Source organism: Schistocerca cancellata, chromosome 6, assembly GCF_023864275.1.
Source record: "Schistocerca cancellata isolate TAMUIC-IGC-003103 chromosome 6, iqSchCanc2.1, whole genome shotgun sequence".
NCBI classification, from domain to species: Eukaryota; Metazoa; Arthropoda; class Insecta; order Orthoptera; family Acrididae; genus Schistocerca; species Schistocerca cancellata.
The window spans coordinates 595,478,854-595,505,354 of record NC_064631.1 but is presented as its reverse complement, the minus strand read 5'-3'; the positions used below and the strand labels follow the sequence as shown (position 1 = coordinate 595,505,354).

At 44.6% G+C, this 26,501-nt stretch overlaps 1 protein-coding gene across 1 annotated transcript in view; it reads right to left on the bottom strand.

Annotated features, from left to right (window-relative positions):
* Positions 1–26,501, bottom strand: part of LOC126088102 (snRNA-activating protein complex subunit 3-like) — a 156,556-nt gene that overhangs the window by 93,721 nt on the left and 36,334 nt on the right. Inside the window, exon 2 of the mRNA XM_049906198.1 lies at positions 11,733–11,922. Within this exon, the coding sequence (XP_049762155.1) occupies positions 11,733–11,922 (190 nt within the window). The remainder of the gene's footprint in view (positions 1–11,732; positions 11,923–26,501) is intronic.

Genomic DNA, 26,501 nt, shown 5'->3' with positions numbered 1-26,501 from the left:
TGGTGTGGGGAGAATTTTGTCAAGGGATGATCTCATTTCAGGGGTTGAGTTGAGAAAGTCATATCCCTGGCGGAGTAATTTGTTGATGTTTTCGAGGCCAGGATAATATTGGGTGACAAAGGGGATGCTTCTGTGTGGTCTGGGGGTAGGAACATTGTTGTTGGACGGGGAGGAATGTATTGCTCGGGAGATCTGTTTGTGGACAAGGTCTGCAGGATAGTTGCGGGAGAGGAAAGCACTGGTCAGGTTATTGGTGTAATTGTTGAGGGATTCATCACTGGAGCAGATGCGTTTGCCACAAATACCTAGGCTGTAGGGAAGGGAGCGTTTGATGTGGAATGGATGGCAGCTATCGAAGTGAAGGTACTGTTGTTTGTTTGTGGGTTTGATATGGACAGAAGTGTGGATGTGAGCTTCAACAAGATAAAGGTCAACATCCAGGAAGGTGGCTTGGGTTTTGGAGAAGGACCAGGTGAAATTCAGATTCGAAAAGGAGTTGAGGTTATGGAGGAAATTAAGGAGTGTTTCTTCACCATGAGTCCAGACCACAAAGATGTCATCTATAAACCTATACCAGGCCAGGGGAAGCAGCTGTTGGGTCTTCAGGAAAGCCTCCTCCATGCGGCCCATGAAGAGGTTGGCATAGGACGGAGCCATCCTGGTTCCCATGGCCGTTCCCCTGATTTGTTTGTAGGTCTGGCCTTCAAAAGTGAAGTAGTTATGGGTGAGGATGAAGTTGGTAAGTGTGATAAGGAACGAGGTTTTTGGAAGATCTTCGGGTGGGCGTTGGGAGAGGTAGTGCTCAAGGGCAGAGAGACCATGGGTATGTGGGATGTTTGTGTAAAGGGATGTAGCATCTATGGTGACAAGAAAGGTTTCAGGTGGGAGAGGAGTGGGAATGGATTTGAGGCGTTCTAGGAAGTGGTTTGTGTCTTTGATGTAGGATGGGAGTCTGCGGGTGATAGGTTGGAGGTGCTGGTCTACCAGAGCTGAGATACGTTCGGTTGGGGCTTTGAAGCCTGCTACAATGGGACGGCCAGGATGGTTCTCTTTGTGGATTTTGGGTAATAGGTAGAAGGTAGGGGTACGTGGCTCAGGTGGAATGAGTAAGTCTATGGAAGCCGTTGTGAGGCCTTGTGAGGGACCTTGGATTTTTAGGATTTTTTGCAGCTCAGTCTGGATGGAGGGAATGGGATCCTGGGTAACAGCTTTGTAGGTTGAGGTGTCGGAGAGTTGACGCAGTCCTTCTGCCACATACTCCACACGGTCAAGTACGACAGTTGTGGAGCCTTTATCCGCCGGGAGGATGACAATAGAGCGGTATATTTTCAGCTCCTTAATGGCACGGGATTCAGCTGGGGTGATGTTGGGGGTTGTCGGGATGTTCTTCAAGAAGGACTGGGAGGCAACACTGGATGTGAGGAATTCCTGAAATGTCTGCAAGGGATGGTTTTGGGGGAGGGGAGGAGGATCCCTTTGGGAAGGCAGTCGGAACTGTTCTAGACAGGGTTCAACACTGGGTCTAGTATTTGGGGGCTGTGTTTGGGTAGTGAAGTGATATTTCCAGTTGAGGTTCCGGGTGAATGAGAGGAGATCTTTAACCAGGGCAGTGTGGTTGAATTTAGGCGTGGGGCTAAAGGTTAAGCCTTTTGATAGAACAGATGTCTCTGGAGGAGAGAGGGATCTGGATGAGAGGTTTAGGACTGAATTGGGACTAGTGATATGTGGCATTTGACTGTGGTTATAGTTGAGATTTGGTCTGTGTGGGGTATGTGCTGGGATGGGGAGATTGAGTAGGGTGGCTAGGCTAGGTTTGTTGGCTATGAGAGGGGTTTGTTGAAGGTTCTGTTGTGGTTGGTGTTTGTGAGGGATAGGGAGATGGATCCCACTTCTTAGGTGTTGTGGATAGTTTTTTCAGGTGGTGTGTGGCATGGAACTCAAGTTTGCAGCTGGCTTCTAGGATGATGTTCCTGAGTGTATTCTCCAAGCAAGGGTTTGAGAGGTGAAGGACTTTGAAGAGAGATAGGAGCTGTTGGGAGTGGTGGTTACATGAAGTAGTGTAGAGATTCAGGACAAGTTGGGTAAGGGCTAAGGATTGAAGGTTCTGGAAGTCCAGGAGAGACTGGTGGAAGGAGGAATTGCACCCGGAGATGAGAACTTTTAAGGTAAGCCCTTTAGGGATAATTCCAAAGGTTAAGCAGGACCGGAGGAAAAGTATGTGGGATTGCAGTTTGGCTATGGTGAATGCATGTTTCCGGAATGACTGTAAATAATGTGGTATAGGATTAGGGTACATAGTGGGTAACTGGTGGGTAGGGAAATTAAATAACTGAAGTTGAAATAGTATTCATAAGAAGGAATAAAACGGGGAGGGAAGGACGAGAAAGAAAGAAATTGTGTTGGTAATGTTCAATACCAAAGGAAGACCACTAAATAAGAAAAATACGGAAAAAGTTGACCAGAATAAGCAAGTATGTCCAGATCAGGGGAAAAGGACACACGTTACTCAAAAACAGAGATAGCGAGTGGCGAAAAAAGATCGCGCGTGCCGCAAAAGCGATCGCGCGTGCCGCAAAAGCGATCGCGCGTGCCGCAAAAGCGATCGCGCGTGTCGCAAAAAAGATCGCGCGTGCCGCAAAAAAGATCGCGCGTGATACAAAAAAGATCGCGAATGCCGCAAAAAAGATCGCGGGTTGCGCAGAAATGTCCCAAAAAAATTTTCTTGTGGCAGAGAAAGATAGCCAATGCCACAAAAATATCGCCAGCAACAAGAAATCGACGGAAATGGATGATACTGGTAGGTGTGGAAGAGATTGTTGGCAGTGATTGTTGGCTGGGAAACAGCGCATAACGAACGTTAAAACTATGGAATGTTGAATAAATAAATCAATAAATAAAAAAAAGAGGACTATAAACGGAACAAGATAATAGGAGGAAGATGAAACTAGCACAGTTGGTGACGAAAATATGTATTTATGTATATATAAAACACTGAAGAAGAGAAAGTGTTAAGATGACAGACGTAAGTGATAGCTAACAAAAGGGACAAAACAATGAAGGATGTGGACCATATAGGTGATCTAAATGATTAATGGAAAATCTCATATAAAGATGTGAAACAAATACTAACAAAGAGATAGAGGGGCTGGTCAGTACTTACCTCAGCTCAGTACAGCCGATAGATACACATAAAACAGAACCGAAAATTTACATTCCTAGCTTTCGGAACAAATGTTCCTTCATCCGGGAGGAGAGAGGGGAAAGAAAGGGAAGAAGGGAAAGGAGATTCAGTTACTCACAACCCAGGCTATGAAGCAACAGGGAAAGGAAAATAGGGAGGGTAGCAAGGATGGAGGCATGGTTGTCAGAGGGAAGCCAAAGATATTCTACTGTAAGTACTGTGCCAGCTTCAAACCAAAGAGGATGCATACAGAAGTAAAGAGGTATATAGTATAAAGATAAACACAACTATGTAGGATGAAAAGATGCGTGAATGGCTAAAGAGGAAAGGGAAAGAGGAGAAGACTGAAGAGTAAATGGGAGTGAGGTTGTTTAACGTAGGTTCAGTCCAGGGGGATGGCGGGATGAAAGGATGTGTTGGAGTGCAAGTTCCCATCTCCGCAGTTCAGAGGGACTGGTGTTGGGTGGGAGAAGCCAAATGGCACATACGGTGTAGCAGGTTCCTAGGTCCCTAGAATTATGCTGGAGGGCATGCTCCGCTACTGGGTATTGGGCATCTCCTAGGCGGACAGTTCGTCTGTGTGCGTTCATGCGCTCAGCCAGTTTAGTTGTTGTCATGCCGATGTAAAAGGCTGTGCAGTGCGGGCATGTCAGTTGATAAATGACTTGTGTAGTTTCACATGTGGCCCTGCCTTGAATTGTGTATGTTTTACCAGTAGCGGGGCTGGAGTAGGTGGTTGTGGGGGGATGCATGGGGCAGGTTTTGCAGCGGGGTCGGTTACAGGGGTAGGAACCGCTGGGTAGAGAAGGTAGTCTGGGAATATTGTAGGGTTTAACAAGGATGTTACGGAGGTCAGGGGGGCGAAGAAAGGCAACTCTGGGTGGTGTGGGGAGAATTTTGTCAAGGGATGATCTCATTTCAGGGGTTGACTTGAGAAAGTCATATCCCTGGCGGAGTAATTTGTTGATGTTTTCGAGGCCAGGATAATATTGGGTGACAAAGGGGATGCTTCTGTGTGGTCTGGGGGTAGGAACATTGTTGTTGGACGGGGAGGAATGTATTGCTCGGGAGATCTGTTTGTGGACAAGGTCTGCAGGATAGTTGCGGGAGAGGAAAGCACTGGTCAGGTTATTGGTGTAATTGTAGAGGGATTCATCACTGGAGCAGATGCGTTTGCCACAAATACCTAGGCTGTAGGGAAGGGAGCGTTTGATGTGGAATGGATGGCAGCTATCGAAGTGAAGGTACTGTTGTTTGTTTGTGGGTTTGATATGGACAGAGGTGTGGATGTGAGCTTCAACAAGATAAAGGTCAACATCCAGGAAGGTGGCTTGGGTTTTGGAGAAGGACCAGGTGAAATTCAGATTCGAAAAGGAGTTGAGGTTATGGAGGAAATTAAGGAGTGTTTCTTCACCATGAGTCCAGACCACAAAGATGTCATCTATAAACCTATACCAGGCCAGGGGAAGCAGCTGTTGGGTCTTCAGGAAAGCCTCCTCCATGCGGCCCATGAAGAGGTTGGCATAGGACGGAGCCATCCTGGTTCCCATGGCCGTTCCCCTGATTTGTTTGTAGGTCTGGCCTTCAAAAGCGAAGTAGTTGTGGGTGAGGATGAAGTTGGTAAGTGTGATAAGGAACGAGGTTTTTGGAAGATCTTCGGGTGGGCGTTGGGAGAGGTAGTGCTCAAGGGCAGAGAGACCATGGGTATGTGGGATGTTTGTGTAAAGGGATGTAGCATCTATGGTGACAAGAAAGGTTTCAGGTGGGAGAGGAGTGGGAATGGATTTGAGGCGTTCTAGGAAGTGGTTTGTGTCTTTGATGTAGGATGGGAGTCTGCGGGTGATAGGTTGGAGGTGCTGGTCTACCAGAGCTGAGATACGTTCGGTTGGGGCTTTGAAGCCTGCTACAATGGGACGGCCAGGATGGTTCTCTTTGTGGATTTTGGGTAATAGGTAGAAGGTAGGGGTACGTGGCTCAGGTGGAATGAGTAAGTCTATGGAAGCCGTTGTGAGGCCTTGTGAGGGACCTTGGATTTTTAGGATTTTTTGCAGCTCAGTCTGGATGGAGGGAATGGGATCCTGGGTAACAGCTTTGTAGGTTGAGGTGTCGGAGAGTTGACGCAGTCCTTCTGCCACATACTCCACACGGTCAAGTACGACAGTTGTGGAGCCTTTATCCGCCGGGAGGATGACAATAGAGCGGTATATTTTCAGCTCCTTAATGGCACGGGATTCAGCTGGGGTGATGTTGGGGGTTGTCGGGATGTTCTTCAAGAAGGACTGGGAGGCAACACTGGATGTGAGGAATTCCTGAAATGTCTGCAAGGGATGGTTTTGGGGGAGGGGAGGAGGATCCCTTTGGGAAGGCAGTCGGAACTGTTCTAGACAGGGTTCAACACTGGGTCTAGTATTTGGGGGCTGTGTTTGGGTAGTGAAGTGATATTTCCAGTTGAGGTTCCGGGTGAATGAGAGGAGATCTTTAACCAGGGCAGTGTGGTTGAATTTAGGCGTGGGGCTAAAGGTTAAGCCTTTTGATAGAACAGATGTCTCTGGAGGAGAGAGGGATCTGGATGAGAGGTTTAGGACTGAATTGGGACTAGTGATATGTGGCATTTGACTGTGGTTATAGTTGAGATTTGGTCTGTGTGGGGTATGTGCTGGGATGGGGAGATTGAGTAGGGTGGCTAGGCTAGGTTTGTTGGCTATGAGAGGGGTTTGTTGAAGGTTCTGTTGTGGTTGGTGTTTGTGAGGGATAGGGAGATGGATCCCACTTCTTAGGTGTTGTGGATAGTTTTTTCAGGTGGTGTGTGGCATGGAACTCAAGTTTGCAGCTGGCTTCTAGGATGATGTTCCTGAGTGTATTCTCCAAGCAAGGGTTTGAGAGGTGAAGGACTTTGAAGAGAGATAGGAGCTGTTGGGAGTGGTGGTTACATGAAGTAGTGTAGAGATTCAGGACAAGTTGGGTAAGGGCTAAGGATTGAAGGTTCTGGAAGTTCAGGAGAGACTGGTGGAAGGAGGAATTGCACCCGGAGATGGGAACTTTTAAGGTAAGCCCTTTAGGGATAATTCCAAAGGTTAAGCAGGACCGGAGGAAAAGTATGTGGGATTGCAGTTTGGCTATGGTGAATGCATGTTTCCGGAATGACTGTAAATAATGTGGTATAGGATTAGGGTACATAGTGGGTAACTGGTGGGTAGGGAAATTAAATAACTGAAGTTGAAATAGTATTCATAAGAAGGAATAAAACGGGGAGGGAAGGACGAGAAAGAAAGAAATTGTGTTGGTAATGTTCAATACCAAAGGAAGACCACTAAATAAGAAAAATACGGAAAAAGTTGACCAGAATAAGCAAGTATGTCCAGATCAGGGGAAAAGGACACACGTTACTCAAAAACAGAGATAGCGAGTGGCGAAAAAAGATCGCGCGTGCCGCAAAAGCGATCGCGCGTGCCGCAAAAGCGATCGCGCGTGCCGCAAAAGCGATCGCGCGTGTCGCAAAAAAGATGGCGCGTGATGCAAAAAAGATCGCGAGTGCCGCAAAAAAGATCGCGGGTGGCGCAGAAACGTCCCAAAAAAATTTTCTTGTGGCAGAGAAAGATAGCCAATGCCACAAAAATATCGCCAGCAACAAGAAATCGACGGAAATGGATGATACTGGTAGGTGTGGAAGAGATTGTTGGCAGTGATTGTTGGCTGGGAAACAGCGCATAACGAACGTTAATACTATGGAATGTTGAATAAATAAATCAATAAATAAAAATAGAGGACTATAAACGGAACAAGATAATAGGAGGAAGATGAAACTAGCACAGTTGGTGACGAAAATATGTATTTATGTATATATAAAACACTGAAGAAGAGAAAGTGTTAAGATGACAGACGTAAGTGATAGCTAACAAAAGGGACAAAACAATGAAGGATGTGGACCATATAGGTGATCTAAATGATTAATGGAAAATCTCATATAAAGATGTGAAACAAATACTAACAAAGAGATAGAGGGGCTGGTCAGTACTTACCTCAGCTCAGTACAGCCGATAGATACACATAAAACAGAACCGAAAATTTACATTCCTAGCTTTCGGAACAAATGTTCCTTCATCCGGGAGGAGAGAGGGGAAAGAAAGGGAAGAAGGGAAAGGAGATTCAGTTACGCACAACCCAGGCTATGAAGCAACAGGGAAAGGAAAATAGGGAGGGTAGCAAGGATGGAGGCATGGTTGTCAGAGGGAAGCCAAAGATATTCTACTGTAAGTACTGTGCCAGCTTCAAACCAAAGAGGATGCATACAGAAGTAAAGAGGTATATAGTATAAAGATAAACACAACTATGTAGGATGAAAAGATACGTGAATGGCTAAAGAGGAAAGGGAAAGAGGAGAAGACTGAAGAGTAAATGGGAGTGAGGTTGTTTAACGTAGGTTCAGTCCAGGGGGATGGCGGGATGAAAGGATGTGTTGGAGTGCAAGTTCCCATCTCCGCAGTTCAGAGGGACTGGTGTTGGGTGGGAGAAGCCAAATGGCACATACGGTGTAGCAGGTTCCTAGGTCCCTAGAATTATGCTGGAGGGCATGCTCCGCTACTGGGTATTGGGCATCTCCTAGGCGGACAGTTCGTCTGTGTGCGTTCATGCGCTCAGCCAGTTTAGTTGTTGTCATGCCGATGTAAAAGGCTGTGCAGTGCAGGCATGTCAGTTGATAAATGACATGTGTAGTTTCACACGTGGCCCTGCCTTGAATTGTGTACGTTTTACCAGTAGCGGGGCTGGAGTAGGTGGTTGTGGGGGGATGCATGGGGCAGGTTTTGCAGCGGGGTCGGTTACAGGGGTAGGAACCGCTGGGTAGAGAAGGTAGTCTGGGAATATTGTAGGGTTTAACAATGATGTTACGGAGGTTAGGGGGGCGAAGAAAGGCAACTCTGGGTGGTGTGGGGAGAATTTTGTCAAGGGATGATCTCATTTCAGGGGTTGACTTGAGAAAGTCATATCCCTGGCGGAGTAATTTGTTGATGTTTTCGAGGCCAGGATAATATTGGGTGACAAAGGGGATGCTTCTGTGTGGTCTGGGGGTAGGAACATTGTTGTTGGACGGGGAGGAATGTATTGCTCGGGAGATCTGTTTGTGGACAAGGTCTGCAGGATAGTTGCGGGAGAGGAAAGCACTGGTCAGGTTATTGGTGTAATTGTTGAGGGATTCATCACTGGAGCAGATGCGTTTGCCACAAATACCTAGGCTGTAGGGAAGGGAGCGTTTGATGTGGAATGGTTGGCAGCTATCGAAGTGAAGGTACTGTTGTTTGTTTGTGGGTTTGATATGGACAGAGGTGTGGATGTGAGCTTCAACAAGATGAAGGTCAACATCCAGGAAGGTGGCTTGGGTTTTGGAGAAGGACCAGGTGAAATTCAGATTCGAAAAGGAGTTGAGGTTATGGAGGAAATTAAGGAGTGTTTCTTCACCATGAGACCAGACCACAAAGATGTCATCTATAAACCTATACCAGGCCAGGGGAAGCAGCTGTTGGGTCTTCAGGAAAGCCTCCTCCATGCGGCCCATGAAGAGGTTGGCATAGGAAGGAGCCATCCTGGTTCCCATGGCCGTTCCCCTGATTTGTTTGTAGGTCTGGCCTTCAAAAGTGAAGTAGTTATGGGTGAGGATGAAGTTGGTAAGTGTGATAAGGAACGAGGTTTTTGGAAGATCTTCGGGTGGGCGTTGGGAGAGGTAGTGCTCACTAGTCCCAATTCAGTCCTAAACCTCTCATCCAGATCCCTCTCTCCTCCAGAGACATCTGTTCTATCAAAAGGCTTAACCTTTAGCCCCACGCCTAAATTCAACCACACTGCCCTGGTTAAAGATCTCCTCTCATTCACCCGGAACCTCAACTGGAAATATCACTTCACTACCCAAACACAGCCCCCAAATACTAGACCCAGTGTTGAACCCTGTCTAGAACAGTTCCGACTGCCTTCCCAAAGGGATCCTCCTCCCCTCCCCCAAAACCATCCCTTGCAGACATTTCAGGAATTCCTCACATCCAGTGTTGCCTCCCAGTCCTTCTTGAAGAACATCCCGACAACCCCCAACATCACCCCAGCTGAATCCCGTGCCATTAAGGAGCTGAAAATATACCGCTCTATTGTCATCCTCCCGGCGGATAAAGGCTCCACAACTGTCGTACTTGACCGTGTGGAGTATGTGGCAGAAGGACTGCGTCAACTCTCCGACACCTCAACCTACAAAGCTGTTACCCAGGATCCCATTCCCTCCATCCAGACTGAGCTGCAAAAAATCCTAAAAATCCAAGGTCCCTCACAAGGCCTCACAACGGCTTCCATAGACTTACTCATTCCACCTGAGCCACGTACCCCTACCTTCTACCTATTACCCAAAATCCACAAAGAGAACCATCCTGGCCGTCCCATTGTAGCAGGCTTCAAAGCCCCAACCGAACGTATCTCAGCTCTGGTAGACCAGCACCTCCAACCTATCACCCGCAGACTCCCATCCTACATCAAAGACACAAACCACTTCCTAGAACGCCTCAAATCCATTCCCACTCCTCTCCCACCTGAAACCTTTCTTGTCACCATAGATGCTACATCCCTTTACACACACATCCCACATACCCATGGTCTCTCTGCCCTTGAGCACTACCTCTCCCAACGCCCACCCGAAGATCTTCCAAAAACCTCGTTCCTTATCACACTTACCAACTTCATCCTCACCCATAACTACTTCACTTTTGAAGGCCAGACCTACAAACAAATCAGGGGAACGGCCATGGGAACCAGGATGGCTCCGTCCTATGCCAACCTCTTCATGGGCCGCATGGAGGAGGCTTTCCTGAAGACCCAACAGCTGCTTCCCCTGGCCTGGTATAGGTTTATAGATGACATCTTTGTGGTCTGGACTCATGGTGAAGAAACACTCCTTAATTTCCTCCATAACCTCAACTCCTTTTCGAATCTGAATTTCACCTGGTCCTTCTCCAAAACCCAAGCCACCTTCCTGGATGTTGACCTTCATCTTGTTGAAGCTCACATCCACACCTCTGTCCATATCAAACCCACAAACAAACAACAGTACCTTCACTTCGATAGCTGCCAACCATTCCACATCAAACGCTCCCTTCCCTACAGCCTAGGTATTTGTGGCAAACGCATCTGCTCCAGTGATGAATCCCTCAACAATTACACCAATAACCTGACCAGTGCTTTCCTCTCCCGCAACTATCCTGCAGACCTTGTCCACAAACAGATCTCCCGAGCAATACATTCCTCCCCGTCCAACAACAATGTTCCTACCCCCAGACGACACAGAAGCATCCCCCTTGTCACCCAATATTATCCTGGCCTCGAAAACATCAACAAATTACTCCGCCAGGGATATGACTTTCTCAAGTCAACCCCTGAAATGAGATCATCCCTTGACAAAATTCTCCCCACACCACCCAGAGTTGCCTTTCATCGCCCCCCTAACCTCCGTAACATCCTTGTTAAACCCTACAATATTCCCAGACTACCTTCTCTACCCAGCGGTTCCTACCCCTGTAACCGACCCCGCTGCAAAACCTGCCCCATGCATCCCCCCACAACCACCTACTCCAGCCCCGCTACTGGTAAAACATACACAATTCAAGGCAGGGCCACGTGTGAAACTACACATGTCATTTATCAACTGACATGCCTGCACTGCACAGCCTTTTACATCGGCATGACAACAACTAAACTGGCTGAGCGCATGAACGGACACAGACGAACTGTCCGCCTAGGAGATGCCCAATACCCAGTAGCGGAGCATGCCCTCCAGCATAATTCTAGGGACCTAGGAACCTGCTACACCGTATGTGCCTAATTTGGCTTCTCCCACCCAACACCAGTCCCTCTGAACTGCAGAGATGGGAACTTGCACTCCAACACATCCTTTCATCCCGCCATCCCCCTGGACTGAACCTACGTTAAACAACCTCACTCCCATTTACTCTTCAGTCTTCTCCTCTTTCCCTTTCCTCTTTAGCCATTCACGTATCTTTTCATCCTACATAGTTGTGTTTATCTTTATACTATATACCTCTTTACTTCTGTATGCATCCTCTTTGGTTTGAAGCTGGCACAGTACTTACAGTAGAATATCTTTGGCTTCCCTCTGACAACCATGCCTCCATCCTTGCTACCCTCCCTATTTTCCTTTCCCTGTTGCTTCATAGCCTGGGTTGTGCGTAACTGAATCTCCTTTCCCTTCTTCCCTTTCTTTCCCCTCTCTCCTCCCTGATGAAGGAACATTTGTTCCGAAAGCTAGGAACGTAAATTTTCGGTTCTGTTTTATGTGTATCTATCGGCTGTACTGAGCTGAGGTAAGTACTGGCCAGCCCCTCTATCTCTTTGTTAGTATTTGTTTCACATCTTTATATGAGATTTTCCATTAATCATTTAAAAGGTATTAATGAACTATTATTCACCATTCAGTAACTGGGAAGAATTTCGTGCGTCTGGTGAATGAAAACATTGCAAAAAACTTAAGGCAGCAATGAGAAATTAACCAAATATATATACATACCAGCCAAATAGTTCCAGTATACTTCAGATAAGCAGGATTTTCTTTTTCAACATCCTTTTCTTTAGCGTGATAAAGTGTGGCCAAAGGAACATATCTAGGTGCTTTCGAGCCATCAAAGAGCCCACGTTTAGCTTTTATTAAATCAACATTAACACTGGGAGGTTCGTCAGGAAAATCCAGTAATTGAGGACTGAAAAGTACAAAACAGTTTGTTTCTGTACACATTGTTGAGGAGATACTGTACAAATTGTTGAGGAGATACTGAGTAATTACAATCAACCAAAATTAAATTTGATGAACATTATATCATAATCTGAAATCTGTTTGCCAGGTGGCATCAGATGCACAAAAAAGCTGACATGTAGACTTTAAGAGGAGTACCTTAGTCTAGTAAATGAAAAAGCACAGGGCAGAAACATTAATTTATAGTCAAAATCCACATCTGTCCCAATAAATGTTTTGTCAGTTTAAAATCTGGTTTTGAAGTCTCTGTCTTACTATAATAAAATCTATTAAAAATGTCCCAGGTCTCTTCCATGTATACTTTCAAGATCAATGAACTAAGTGACCACAATAATGAAATGTGCTCTGTGTGAAATTCACCAGGCGGATTCTGCTTTCATTCCTCTACCACAGTTCACGTTCTCCTAATATACATTTTTTTCTCTTATTTTCCTCCAGTTGAATTCCAGTCTCCTATCACAATGAAATTTTCATCTACCTTAACCATCTCAACTACTTCTTTTATCTCTTTCAATCTATTCACCAACAGCTTCGCCAGAAAGCATATACAATTCTTTTTGTTGGTCTTGGCTACAGTAATGCGTTTACTATGCTGTGCACAGCAGTTGACCTACACAACTACTTTCTTATTCATTATCAGACTTACTGCTGTATTACTCTTATTTAATTTTGTCTTACCCTGTAATCAACCAACCTACCAGAAACCCTGTTCTTCCTGCCACCACACCTCACTAATTCCTACCACAACACTCTCCAAGCTATTCATCCTTCTGTATAAGTTCCATAACCTATCTGTGACAAAACTTCAAAATGCCATGACTGCTTTAGTACAGCATTTAATCAAATTACCAGTTTCAGCAAACTATGTTGCCAGCTTCGGATCTTATGCACTACACTTCAAAGAACCACATCCACGTGTACAATAATTTGTGTCGCATAATAAATAGGCATGCCAAGAATATGCATGGCGTACTACATCGGCATCTCAAAAGTAAAACGATCATTGTATAATAATGTCATGACAGTGCACCAAACATACATGCTCACACTCCCTTAAAAGCTGCAGTGGGTTGTATGCGGTTTTAATGTGATCATGAGCAAGTATATTTGGTGCACTATGTATGATATGCTACTAAAGCATACGATCTGAAGATGGCAACATTGTTTGCTGAAACTGATTAATCAGAATAAATGCTCTACTAAAGCGATTGTGGCATTTATGAAGTTTGTTATTTCCATTTTCATATCAATTCAGATCACCACCAGAGTGGAATGATGTCAAGCACATACAACAGAGTGGAATGATGTCAAGCACATACAATACATTCCATGTTGCAGCCTGTAAAATGGCAAAACCTATTCCTCCCTCCTCCCCAAGAAAGTAACAAATGGTTCCAAAAACTGTGAAAGTGTATGTATTTTTATGTATGTCAATCAGCATTACTAAAATTTTATATCCTGAAGTATGTACTGGCCAGAAATTCTGCCTCATAATTTAATAGTTTCCTCAAGTGAATTTTCCTTTTGATACAATTAAAGATTTGTTTTTCATGATGATACCCCCTCCTGAGTAGTCTCCATGCAGAGGTCCAAATGGTTGACTATTTTATGCCTGGAGAATATTTTACCCATGAGCAGAGTTGCAGGTTCTTGGGAACAAAAAGGTATGTAGGTTTCCCTTGATTTCAGCTGTTGACAGTACCAAAAATGCAAGGCTATGCTGGCTGATGTTAAGAGGGCAGATCAGTTACTCACCCAGACTGTTGCCCCTTCAACTGCTTTAGAGCCTGCTCCACCTCTTCAGAAACTGTGTGTTTACCATAAGTTATTTAAACATTCAATACACTCGGGGAAGCTGAACTTCCACATAACTGAGTAAGCTAACAGCTAGTTCACAGCCAACAGCTTAACACTTAATCTTGCTAAAACTCGTATTATGCAATCCCAAACAAATAATGATGATTTACAGGTATCATAAGTTGGGGTCAACTTACATAAACTGGGAGAGGTTACATGTGTGACGTTTCATGGCATCCAGATGGATAACAAATTGAGATGGCACCATGACATTGATAAGTTTAGCAAAAACTTCGATTATGTTTGCTTTGTACTTAGAAATTTCTCTCATTGTGTTGATCTGCAGGCAGGACTGCCTGCATACTATCATATTTTCATTGAATATGGTCTTATAACATAATCTTCTGGGGCAGTGCAACTCTTGAGTTTTACATGGTTCCTGCAAGGTAGAAGAAGTATGGGCCCAATTCAGTTCTAGTAAAAATGGTGTCGGGACAGCAGAAAGTACTTCATGTTCTACGTTTTGCGCAATGCGGGTCAGTAATAACTGTTCAGTGTGACTTTCATACTAGGTATGGTGTGGATCCTCCTACAGTGTAGAGCATTAGATGATGGCATGAATAATGCCGAGAAGTAGGTCGTTTGTGTAAAGGCAAATCGCCGGGCCTCCCCAAGTATCTGATGATGTCAAACGCATCCACCATAGTTTCACACGGAGTCCACAGAAATCCATTTGCATATCAACAGCTCAACTGATTCGAACAACTTCATTTACCATCAGGATAAGGCACCTCCACACTGGCATCTGGAAGTGCAGGAATTTTTAAATCAAAGGATTACTGAATGATGGATCAGTCACACTGGACCAAATGATTCAGCCTTACATTACTGGCCTCCAAGATCACCGGACCTGACTGTATGTGATTATTTCTTGTGGAGGTTTTTAAAAGACTCTGTTTAGTGCCCCCTTTACCATGAGCTATCAATGAACTGAGACACTGCATAACAGCAGCTGTGGAAGCTGTAATTCAAGACCTGCTTGCGCTAGTGTGGAAACAATTTGAATACTGCAATGACATATGCTGTACATCTCATTGGGGGCATAGTGAACACCTATGAAAAGGTACAAAAAAAAAACCTCTGGGTTTCCCATTCGTCAAAAAACAAAATTTATTGTATGTTTCTAATAGTTTCAGAAATATAGACGTGCCAAATTGGATGATTCTTTTTTATACACCCTGTATTTATTCTGCAGATGCAGTTGATAACCAGATATCTTGCAGAAGCTTCTCCCTAGCCAATATTCTGAAGAAAATGTCTTTAACAGCTTGCCAGCAGACATCAGGCAGCAGCATGAACATTCTTAAATGTTCTAACATAAAATAAACGAATACCTCATTAGCCACTCCTACAATTCATCACAATAAAACATTGGAAAATATCAGATGGAAAACGACAACTGAAATGGATAGATTACTACACACCACACAGAGAAGACACTGAATGGAAGACAAACACATTGAAAGAAGACTGCTAGATATTATCAGCTACTGAACTAAGTCCTTCGTCAAATATAGACAAAACACACACATATTATTCACACACAGCTACTGAACTAAGTCCTTCATCAAATATAGACAAAACACACACATATTATTCTCACATTATAGTGGTACATAGTGCTCTCATGGGCAGAATCTCTACCCTTGTGGAACAACACCTTCAGCCTATTAGCCATAACCAACTTTACTGTATACAACAGTTAATCATTCCCTCTATAAACTCTACACAGTTCCTGTTCCTTTATGAAACAACACCCTGCTTGTCACTGTCAATACCACCTCCCTCTACACTAACATTCCCAACGCACATGGTCTTACCACCACTGAACACTACTTTTCCCAACACCCACCTGATTCCAAACATGTAACCTCCTTCCTGGTCACCATGACCATCTCTATACTCACCCAACCGAGCAAGGTGGCGCAGTGGTTAGCACACTGGACTCGCATTCGGGAGGACGACGGTTCAATCCTGTCTCCGGCCATCCTGATTTAGGTTTTCCGTGATTTCACTAAATCGCTTCAGGCAAATGCCGGGATGGTTCCTTTGAAAGGGCACGGCCGATTTCCTTCCCCATCCTTCCCTCACCCGAGCTTGCGCTCCGTCTCTAATGACCTCGTTGTCGACGGGACGTTAAACACTAATCTCCTCCTCCTCCTCCTCCTCCTCCTATACTCACCCACATTTACTTCTCCTTTAAAGACATCACCTAAAAAGGGCAAATCCATGGTACAGCAATGGACACCTGCATGGTACCATACTATACCAACCCACTCATAGTTCATCTATGAGGAATTCTTCCTAGCCTCCCAAAATCCCAGAGCCTCACTTAGTTCAAACACACTCATTACATTTTCATAACCTCGAAGAAGGGTGAGGTTACTCTATGCACATGCCTCCAGAACCTCAACAACTTCACCCTCATTTGCTCATCTGGTACTCCTCAGCCCAACAATCCACCTTCCTCAACCTTGAGCTCCACCATATGGGATGACTACTTCAGTATCTCTGTCCGCATCCAATATACCAACCACCAACAAGACCTCCACTTTGACAGCTGCCGCTCATTCTACATCAATGCCTCCCTTCCATACAGCCTAGTCACCAATCTTCAATGATGAGTAATCCAGAAACAGGCCTCTCAAGCCTTGTCTGCCCAGTCCTTGCCACATACCCACTGACCTGCCACAAAGGACTGCCCTCCCTGTGACTCGGTATCAACTAGGACTGGAGCAGCTCAATCATGTTTTACACCAGGCTTTCAACTACACTCCTGGAAATTGAAATAAGAACACCGTGAATTCATTGTCCCAGGAAGGGGAAACTTTATTGACACATTCCTGGGGTCAGATACATCACATGATCACACTGACAGAACCAGAGGCACATAGACACAGGCAACAGAGCATGCACAATGTCGGCACTAGTACAGTGTACATCCACCTTTCGCAGCAATGCAGGCTGCTATTCTCCCATGGAGACGATCGTAGAGATGCTGGATGTAGTCCTGTGGAACGGCTTGCCATGCCATTTCCACCTGGCGCCTCAGTTGGACCAGCATTCGTGCTGGACGTGCAGACCGCGTGAGACGACGCTTCATCCAGTCCCAAACATGCTCAATGGGGGACAGATTCAGAGATCTTGCTGGCCAGGGTAGTTGACTTACACCTTCTAGACCACGTTGGGTGGCACGGGATACATGCGGACGTGCATTGTCCTGTTGGAACAGCAAGTTCCCTTGCCAGTCTAGGAATGGTAGAACGATGGGTTCGATGACGGTTTGGATGTACCGTGCACTATTCAGTGTCCCCTCGAAGATCACCAGTGGTGTACGGCCAGTGTAGGAGATCGCTCCCCACACCATGATGCCGGGTGTTGGCCCTGTGTGCCTCGGTCGTATGCAGTCCTGATTGTGGCGCTCACCTGCACGGCGCCAAACACGCATACAACCATCATTGGCACCAAGGCAGAAGCGACTCTCATCGCTGAAGACGACACGTCTCCATTCGTCCCTCTATTCATGCCTGTCGCGACACCACTGGAGGCGGGCTGCACGATGTTGGGGCGTGAGCGGAAGACGGCCTAACAGTGTGCGGGACCGTAGCCCAGCTTCATGGAGACGGTTGCGAATGGTCCTCGCCGATACCCCAGGAGCAACAGTGTCCCTAATTTGCTGGGAAGTGGCGGTGCGGTCCCCTACGGCACTGTGTAGGATCCTACGGTCTTGGCGTGCATCCGTGCGTCGCTGCGGTCCGATCCCAGGTCGACGGGCACGTGCACCTTCCGCCGACCACTGGCGACAACATCGATGTACTGTGGAGACCTCACACCCCACGTGTTGAGCAATTCGGCGGTACGTCCACCCGGCCTCCCGCATGCCCACTATACGCCCTCGCTTAAAGTTCATCAACTGCACATACGGTTCACGTCCATGCTGTCGCGGCATGCTACCAGTGTTAAAGACTGCGATGGAGCTCCGTATGCCACAGCAAACTGGCTGACACTGACGGCAGCGGTGCACAAATGCTGCGCAGCTAGCGCCATTCGACGGCCAACACCGCGGTTCCTGGTGTGTCCGCTGTGCCGTGCGTGTGATCATTGCTTGTACAACCCTCTCGCAGTGTCCGAAGCAAGTATGGTGGGTCTGACACACCGGTGTCAATGTGTTCTTTTTTCCATTTCCAGGAGTGTATGTCTTGTCATCTATGCCTACATCTGCACCCATACTCCACAAGCCACCTCATGGTGTGTGGTGCAGGGTACTTCACATACCACTGTCACTTTCCCCTTTCCAGTCCCAGCCACAAACAGTTTGTGGGAAGAACAACTGCTGGTAAGACTATGTGGGCTTGAATTTCTCCAATTTTATGTTCATGGTTATCTTGTGAGATAGCAACATATTTGTTGACTCTTATAGAAACACATGCTCTCAGAACTTTTAACGACAAACCACACTGCACCACGAAATGAGAAGTATCCTCCCCACACCTTCCACACTGGCATTCTGCTTGCCATCCATGCTATTCAATACTCTTGTCCTTATTCCACCCCTGCTCCTAACCCTTGGCCTGTGGTTTTCACCCATTTAATAGACACAGATGTGCATCATGTAAAAGGCAGGGCCACCTGTGAAAGCAGCCATGTGGTCTACCAACTTAGCTGCACGTACATGGTTGCCACAAGTTTCCCCAAGTGAAATTCCCTGATATTTCCCTGATTTCCAGATAAGTTTTACCATTTCTCTCTGGCAAATTTTGAGATCTCAAGAGTGAGTAAAGGCATAAGTTGACAAAAAATGTAGGGGCTTCAGATCTCAAGGGTGTGTAAAGACATAAGTTGACAAAAAAATGTAGGGACTTCTGTACTTCTAAACATGTGAGCAAAAATTTTAAGTGCTAACATCAACATCTTTTGTAATGAACTGCTTTTAGATGGAGAAAGCAAGCCAAATGTGTTTCATTAAGACCACAGTCATTATATTATTTCAATAAAACGACAGACATTTGGTGACAAAAATATGCATTTCCTCGGAGTCACAATACAGATTTAAAATACATTCACTGATTTTAGAAATAACCTCAGAAAAAAAGTAGGTCTCTTGAAAGAAGGGTATAAGGCAGGGAAGAGTTGTGTAAACCAACACTATAGGTGACCACCAATGAAATGTTGATTCTACTATGTTCGTTATTGACTGTTATTGCCCACTGTGTTCTGTCCATTATTTTTGAGGTGTTTGTCCACCTGCTTGGCTGAGTGGTAACATGTCTGCCTACCATGCAGCAAGACTGGTTCGATTCCCAGCTGGGTTGGAGATTTTCTCTGCTCGTGTACTGGGTAATTGTGTTGTCATCATCATTTCATGATTACTGACACACAAGTAGTCCAATGTGGCGTCACATGAATGAAGACTTACAGCCCAGCAGCCAAACTTCCCCAGATGGGGTCTCACGGCCATCAATGCCACACGATCATTTCATTTTACAGGTATTGTGTGAGTTTTCTTTCGAGAAATATATGAGTACATATGATACAAACCGCCAGTAACCACCACAATTTTCTGCTTATCATCTATACTTTCTAATATATGACTACTTTCCAAGTGCCAAAATGTACTACAATAAATAAGATGTCTATAAAACGCACTCTGCAGTGTACTTGTGGTGACAGCCACAATTGCTGAAATACATTGCCCCTGGCCTCTGTCCTGCCAAAGAGCACCACAGTCCTGGATCCAGGGCTAAACCACAAAAATCTGCCGCATTACACCACACACAAACAGACCCAGCCTGCGGGCAGATCGGTGAAACTAGTTCGGAGGGCAGGGCCTGCACATTAGTGGAAAACGATGGGCTTCAGATTGGCAGACCTGATCCATTAAAGATACCTGCAGAAATGGCCTGCAGTTTTGGCCCATCGTGGAAGTGTACTCTTGTGGCCAGCTACCCATGTGTCACAGACACCATGTTGATGAAATGAGACTGCAGTGATCAATCTGTGCAACAGATAACTGGTGCCAATACTCTGAGAATCAATACTAATAAGGACGGGTAACAACTCACCATGAAAATGATGGCTGAGAGGCAAACAGGCACATAGAATAGACAATCACACTCTTACAATTAAATTTTTGACCATAGCCTTTGTCAGAAAATGAGAGCATGTACACTTTCACATAATCACTCAGACACAATTCATGCCCACATGACTGCTGTCTCCATCTGCTGCGTCAGCAGTCTGAAAAATCAGACCCAAACAAACCACTGCTCACGCCTCCCTGCCTCTCACTGGCAGCTGCTTGGCTAGCAGCAATAAGAGGTGGCAGCACATACTGCGAGCAGAGGAGAATGGTAGGAAGGTGAGAAGCAGTAAGAATGAGGGAGTAGGGAAGTGGCCCATGTACTCAGCTGCAGCAAGCCAGCAGCAGTGCTCTCCCCCTGATATTCTCCTGATTTCTCTGACACATTTGATATTCCCTGATTTTTGAACTTGCAACCCTGACATACCATGCACAGTGTTCTACACAGACAAGATCCACTAATAGTCTGTCTGTCCATATGAAAACTCACAACCAAACTGTGGTAAGAGATAACTGGACCACCACCTGCTTGCTGAGCATGCCACCCAACATAGGGTGCTTGACTTTAACTATTGTTTCATAGACTGTGTCATTATGTTACTTGCAATCAAAACCAGATTTTCTGAACTGCGGACATGGGAGCTCTCTCCGCAACATATTGTTCATTCCTCTAACCTCCGTGGCCTGAATTTTCATTAGTCCTTGTCCTCCACCTTCCTCTTTCTTCTTCCCTATTCTCACTCCAGCTTCCCACATGCCTTCTACCATCCAACCCACCCACCACCCACCCCCGCCACCAAAGTGAACACCCTTTTCTGTTTCTCTCCTAATCCCCGTTTCCCCCACAGCACAGTCTCTCATTCCTGCACCTAGCTGCCTACTAACATGTTGTTACAATGTTCCTTTGCACTCCCAAAGGCAGCACTACAGTGTCTTCTCCCACCCTTCCTCTCCCATGTCTCACCTGTACCCCCACTAACCAAGCCGGATGAGATCACTGCTCACCACTGTCACAGTCAACCCTTAGCACCGGGAGACAAGAGTGGCCGTGTGTGTGTGTGTGTGTGTGTGTGTGTGTGTGTGTGTGTGTGTGTGTGAGGGATCAGTACCTCCATTCACATAAAACATACTTCGACTAAGTGCAGTACATTCAACATAACTCTAATATTTAAAATAAAGAGGTTCTTACTTTGCCACTCTATAGACAGCTGACAACTGTCCATGTAAACTTAAGTAAATGCTTTGTACAATGTGCAACCACACACCTTGCTGAGGTGTGGTGGTTTGCATGCCTGAACGAGACAAACAGCCATAGCTCATGTGAAACAAAAGGGAGGGCTACCTGTGGAGGGGACAGACAAACATGTATTTCCTGAAAAGGAGCAGCATCCTTTTCAGATTCAGCCTTGTATTATCAGTCAATATTGCCCTGCTTGCTTGTGCTCGCACTATGAATGGCTGAAAGCAAGGAGAAACTGCAGCTGTTATTTTTCTCACTTGCATGAAACTGTACTCTGTGGTTAAATGATGATGACATCTTGGGTTAAATATTTCAGAAGCAAAACAGTCCCTCATTCGATCTCTGGGCACGGACTAGTCGGGAGGATGTCATCATCATGAAAAACAAAACAGGCATTCTAGAGGTCCGAGTTCTGATGCGAAATGTTGGAGACCAAAGGACACATAATATTCGGGTCAATATGTCTTGAAGCCCCCCACACGAACCATGGACCTTGCCGTTGGTGGGGAGGCTTGCGTGCCTCAGCGATACAGATAGCCGTACCATAGGTGCAACCACAATGGAGGGGTATCTGTTGAGAGGCCAGACAAACGTGTGGTTCCTGAAGAGGGGCAGCAGCCTTTTCAGTAGTTGCAGGGGCAACAGTCTGGATGATTGACTGATCTGGCCTTGTAACATTAACCAAAATGGCCTTGTTGTGCTGGTACTGAGAACGGCTGAAAGGAAGGGGAAACTACAGCCATAATTTTTCCCGAGGGCATGCACCTTTACTGTATGGTTAAATGATGATGGCATCCTCTTGGGTAAAATATTCCAGAGGTAAAATAGTCCCCCATTTGGATCTCCGGGCGGGGACTACTCAGGAGGACATTGTTATCAGGAGAAACAAAACTGGCGTTCTACGGGTCGGAGCATGGAATGTCAGATCACTTAATCGGGCAGGTAGGTCATAAAATTTAAAAAGGGAAATGATATGTTAAAGTTAGATATAGTGGGATTTAGTAAAGTTCGGTGGCAGGAGAAACAAGACTTCTGGTCAGGTGAATACGGGGTTATAAACACAAAATCAAATAGGGGTAATGCAGGAGTACGTTTCCTAATGAATAGGAAAATAGGAATGTGGGTAAGCTACTACAAACACCATAGTGAATGCATTATTGTGGCCAAGATACATACGAAGCCCATGCTTACCACAGTAGTACAAGTTTATATGCCAACCAGCTCTGCAGATGACAAAGAGATTGATGAAATGTATGATGAGCTAAATGAAATTATTCAGATAGTGAAGGGAGAAGAAAATTTATTAGTTATGGGTGACTGGAACTCGATAGTAGGAAAAGGAAGAGAATGAAACGTAGTAGGTGAATATGGAGTGGGAGTAAGGAATGAAAGAGGAAGCCGACTGGTAGAATTTTGCACAGAGCGTAACTTAATCATAGCTAACACTTGGTTCAAGAATCGTAAAAAGAAGGTTGTATACATGGAAGAAGCCTGGAGATACCGGAAGGTCTCAGATAGATTATATAATGGTAAGACAGAGTTTCAGGAACCAGGTTTTAAATTGTAAGACATTTCCATGGGCAGATGTGGACTCTGACCACAATCTATTGGTTATGAAGTGTAGATTAAAACTGAAGAAACTGCAAAAAGGTGGGAATTTGAGGAGATGGGAACTGGATAAACTGAAAGAATCAGAGGTTGTCGAGAGCTTTAGGGAGAGCATTAGGGAATGATTGACAAGAATGGGGGAAAGAAATACAGTAGAAGAAGAATGGGTAGCTTTGAGAGAGGAAATAGTGAAGGTAGCAGAGGATCAAGTAGGTAAAAAGATGAGGGCTAATATAAATCCTTGGGTAACAGGAGAGGTACTGAATTTAATTGATGAAAGGAAAAAATACAAAAATGCAGTAAATGAAGCAGGCAAAAAGGAATACAAACATCTCAAAAATGAAGTCGACAGGGAGTGCACAATGCCTAAGCAGGGATGGCTAGAGGACAAATGTAAGGATGTAGAGGTGCATATCACTAGGGGTAAGATAGATACTGCCTACAGGAAAATTAAAGAGACCTTTGGAGAAAAGAGAATCACTAGCATGAATATCAAGAGCTCGGATGGAAACCCAGTTCTAAGCAAAGAAGGGAAAGCAGAAAGGTGGAAGGTCTATACAAGGGCGATGTTCTTGAAGACAATAAATAGTTTCGACAAGAAGAGAATAGAAGCTTTCGGAAAGTGGTGCTGCAGAACAATGCTGAAGATTAGGTGGGTAGATCACATAACTAATGAGGAGGTATTGAATAGAATTGGAGAGAAGAGAAATTTGTGGCACGACTTGACTAGAAGAAGAGATCAGTTGGTAGGGCATATTCTGAGGCATCAAGGGATCACCAATTTAGTATTGGAGGGCAGCGTGGAGGGTAAAAATCGTAGAGGGAGACCAAGAGAAGAATACACTAAACAGATTCAGAATGATGTAGGTTGCAGTAGATACTGGGAGACAAAGAAGCTTGCACAGAATAGAGTAGCATGGAGAGTTGCATCAAACCAGTCTCTGGACTGAAGACCACAACAACAATAACATGTCTTTAAGAAATTGTGTCGAATAATTAACTAGTAAAGAGCCTCCTACTACTCTTTAAGGGTACTGGATGGCTTTTCTAGAATCACAGGGAATAAAACCACGCCGTAAAACCTGGTCTGTTGCAGGCAATAATTGGCTGGGGCTACTGTCGTTTGTATCTCCCTGCTCAAATCAAATGAAAGCAAACAGGTCAGAGTATGGAATGTTAGATCTCTTAATCAAGTATGCAGGTTACAAAATTTTAAAAGAGAAATGGATAAGTTGAAGTTAGATTTAGTGGTATTTAGTGAAGTTCAGTTGCTGGATGAAGAGGACTTTTGTTTCTTCCTGAAACATTTCTGCTTATGCAGGGCCTCTTTCCAGCTTCTCTTTTCTCCCACAGTCTATCATTCAACATCTCCTCCCATTGCAATCCTCTTCGGTTCACATCATCCTTCACCTGGTCTCTCTGTCTCATTCATGGTGTTACAATTGATCTTTGTCTAGATTCTGTTCATTTTGGGGCTCTTCTTGAAAGTCTTTCTTGTCCTATCCTTTTAATGTGGCCAAACCATTTGAGTCTATATCTCTCCATAGTTTCTTTTAGGGGTTTTACCTGCAGGGCGTTTTGTACTGTTTCATTCCTTACTGTGTCCCTTCTTCTTGTCTTACCCAGGATCCCTCGTAGAAATCACATCTCCATTGCTTGTATTATGCTCAATTCTTTCTTCATCTAAGTCCAACATTCTTATCTATAAGTTAAAATTGACAGGTAATATGACTTGTATATCCTGATTTTTTTCTTTGGCAAATATTTTTCAATTTTTTATTATGTCTAGTACACAATAATAACATTTCGAATAATTTTCTAGTCTCTTTGAAATTTCATCCTTAATGTTTCCTTTCTTGCTTCATCTACTTTCTAGTTACTTGAAAGCATCTACATCTTTAATAATTTTTCTATTACAGCTTACATGGTCCTTCTTTTTTTTTCATTTTTCCTGCTCATTTTCATTACTTTACATTTTGTTAAGCTTATTTCCAAGCCAGCTTCTTCGATTACTCTCTCTCAGGTTTGCTCATTTTCTTCCCAAATCAATTCATACCATCCGTTGCTGACATTTGACAAACTTTTCCTGTGATGTTATTCATGACTATACTAAAAAGCACTGGTGACAGCGCACTTCCTTGCTGAACTCCTCTGTACGTTCTAAACTATTCCGATTTTTTACCATCTTTCATAAAACAATTCAAGCCTTTTTGTACATGTTTCTGATAATCAGTTGTGTATCATATTCCTGATTTCCTGTAAAATTATCTTTTCATAGATCTTCATGCAATGGCACAGTAGTTCTATTGCTTTGTAATTCTCACTGAGCACCTTGTTACCCTCTTTAAAGATAGGTACAATAATTGCCTTTGTCCAATCATCAGGAATCTTTCCATGTGTCCATAATATCTCATTATTCTGTACAGCCATCGAATTCTGAAAGGTCCCATGGCTTTGATCATTCCCATTGTGATGTCTTCTACTCCATGGTCTTTGCCATTTTCCATTTCTAATACAGATTTCTCTACATCCAACATCTGCAGATCATCTCTTTCTATTTCCTCTGTGATGGTGTTACTTCTTTTATGTCCCTCCGTCTCATCACATGTATTTGTTTCATACTGTCTTTATATAGTTTTTGTAAACATTCTTTGCGTGCTTTCAAAGCATCTTCTTCCTCACACTGCTTTTCCTTCTTTGTTGATGACTTTTGTAATACTTTCTTTTTGCTTCCTTTTGTTGCCTAATATGTGTTCAGTGTTGCCACAAGTATCTCCAAGTTAAATTCCCCTGATTTCCAGACATTTTTCCCTGACAAATTTTGAGATCTCAACAGTAAGTAGAGACGTAAGTTGACAATCCATCTTTGCAGCTGTGCTACAAGAAATAATAGTGCCAAACAAGGAAATACCTAAATACAACTTAGAAGCAGACAGTGTTTCCTAATGTGAGCAAAAATCTTAAGTATTAACAGGAACATCTTTTGTAATGAACTGTTTTTAGACAAAGAAAATGTGCCAAATAGCATGTGTGTTTCATTAAGATCGGTGATGTTATTTTATTTCAATAAAATGAAACACATTTGGTGATAAAAATACGCATTTCCTTGGAATCACAAGACAGATTTAAACTAGCTTCACTAATTTCAGAAATAACCTCAGAAAAATAGGCCTCTTGAAAGAAGAGTATAAGGTGGGGCAGAGTTGTGTAAACCAACAATATCTACATCTACATCAACATTTATACTCCGCAAGCCACCCAACGGTGTGTGGTGGAGGGCACTTTACGTGCCACTGTCATTACCTTCCTTTCCTGTTCCAGTTGCGTATGGTTCACAGGAAGAATGACTGCCGGAAAGCCTCCATGTGCACTCCAATCTCTGTAATTTTACATTCCTGATCTCCTCGGGAGGTATAACTAGGAGGGAAGCAATATATTCGATACCTCATCCAGAAACACATCCTCTCGAAACCTGGCGAGCAAGCTACACCGTGATGCAGAGCGCCTCTCTTGCAGAGTCTGCCACTTGAGTTTGCTAAACATCTCCGTAACACTATCGTGATTGCAGAATAACCCTGTGATGAAATGCGCCGCTCTTCTTTGGATCTTCTCTATCTCCTCTGTCAACCCGACCTAGTACGGATCCCACACTGATGAGCAATACTCAAGTATAGGTTGAACGAGTGTTTTGTAAGCCACCTCCTTTGTTGATGGACTACATTTTCTAAGGACTCTCCCAGTG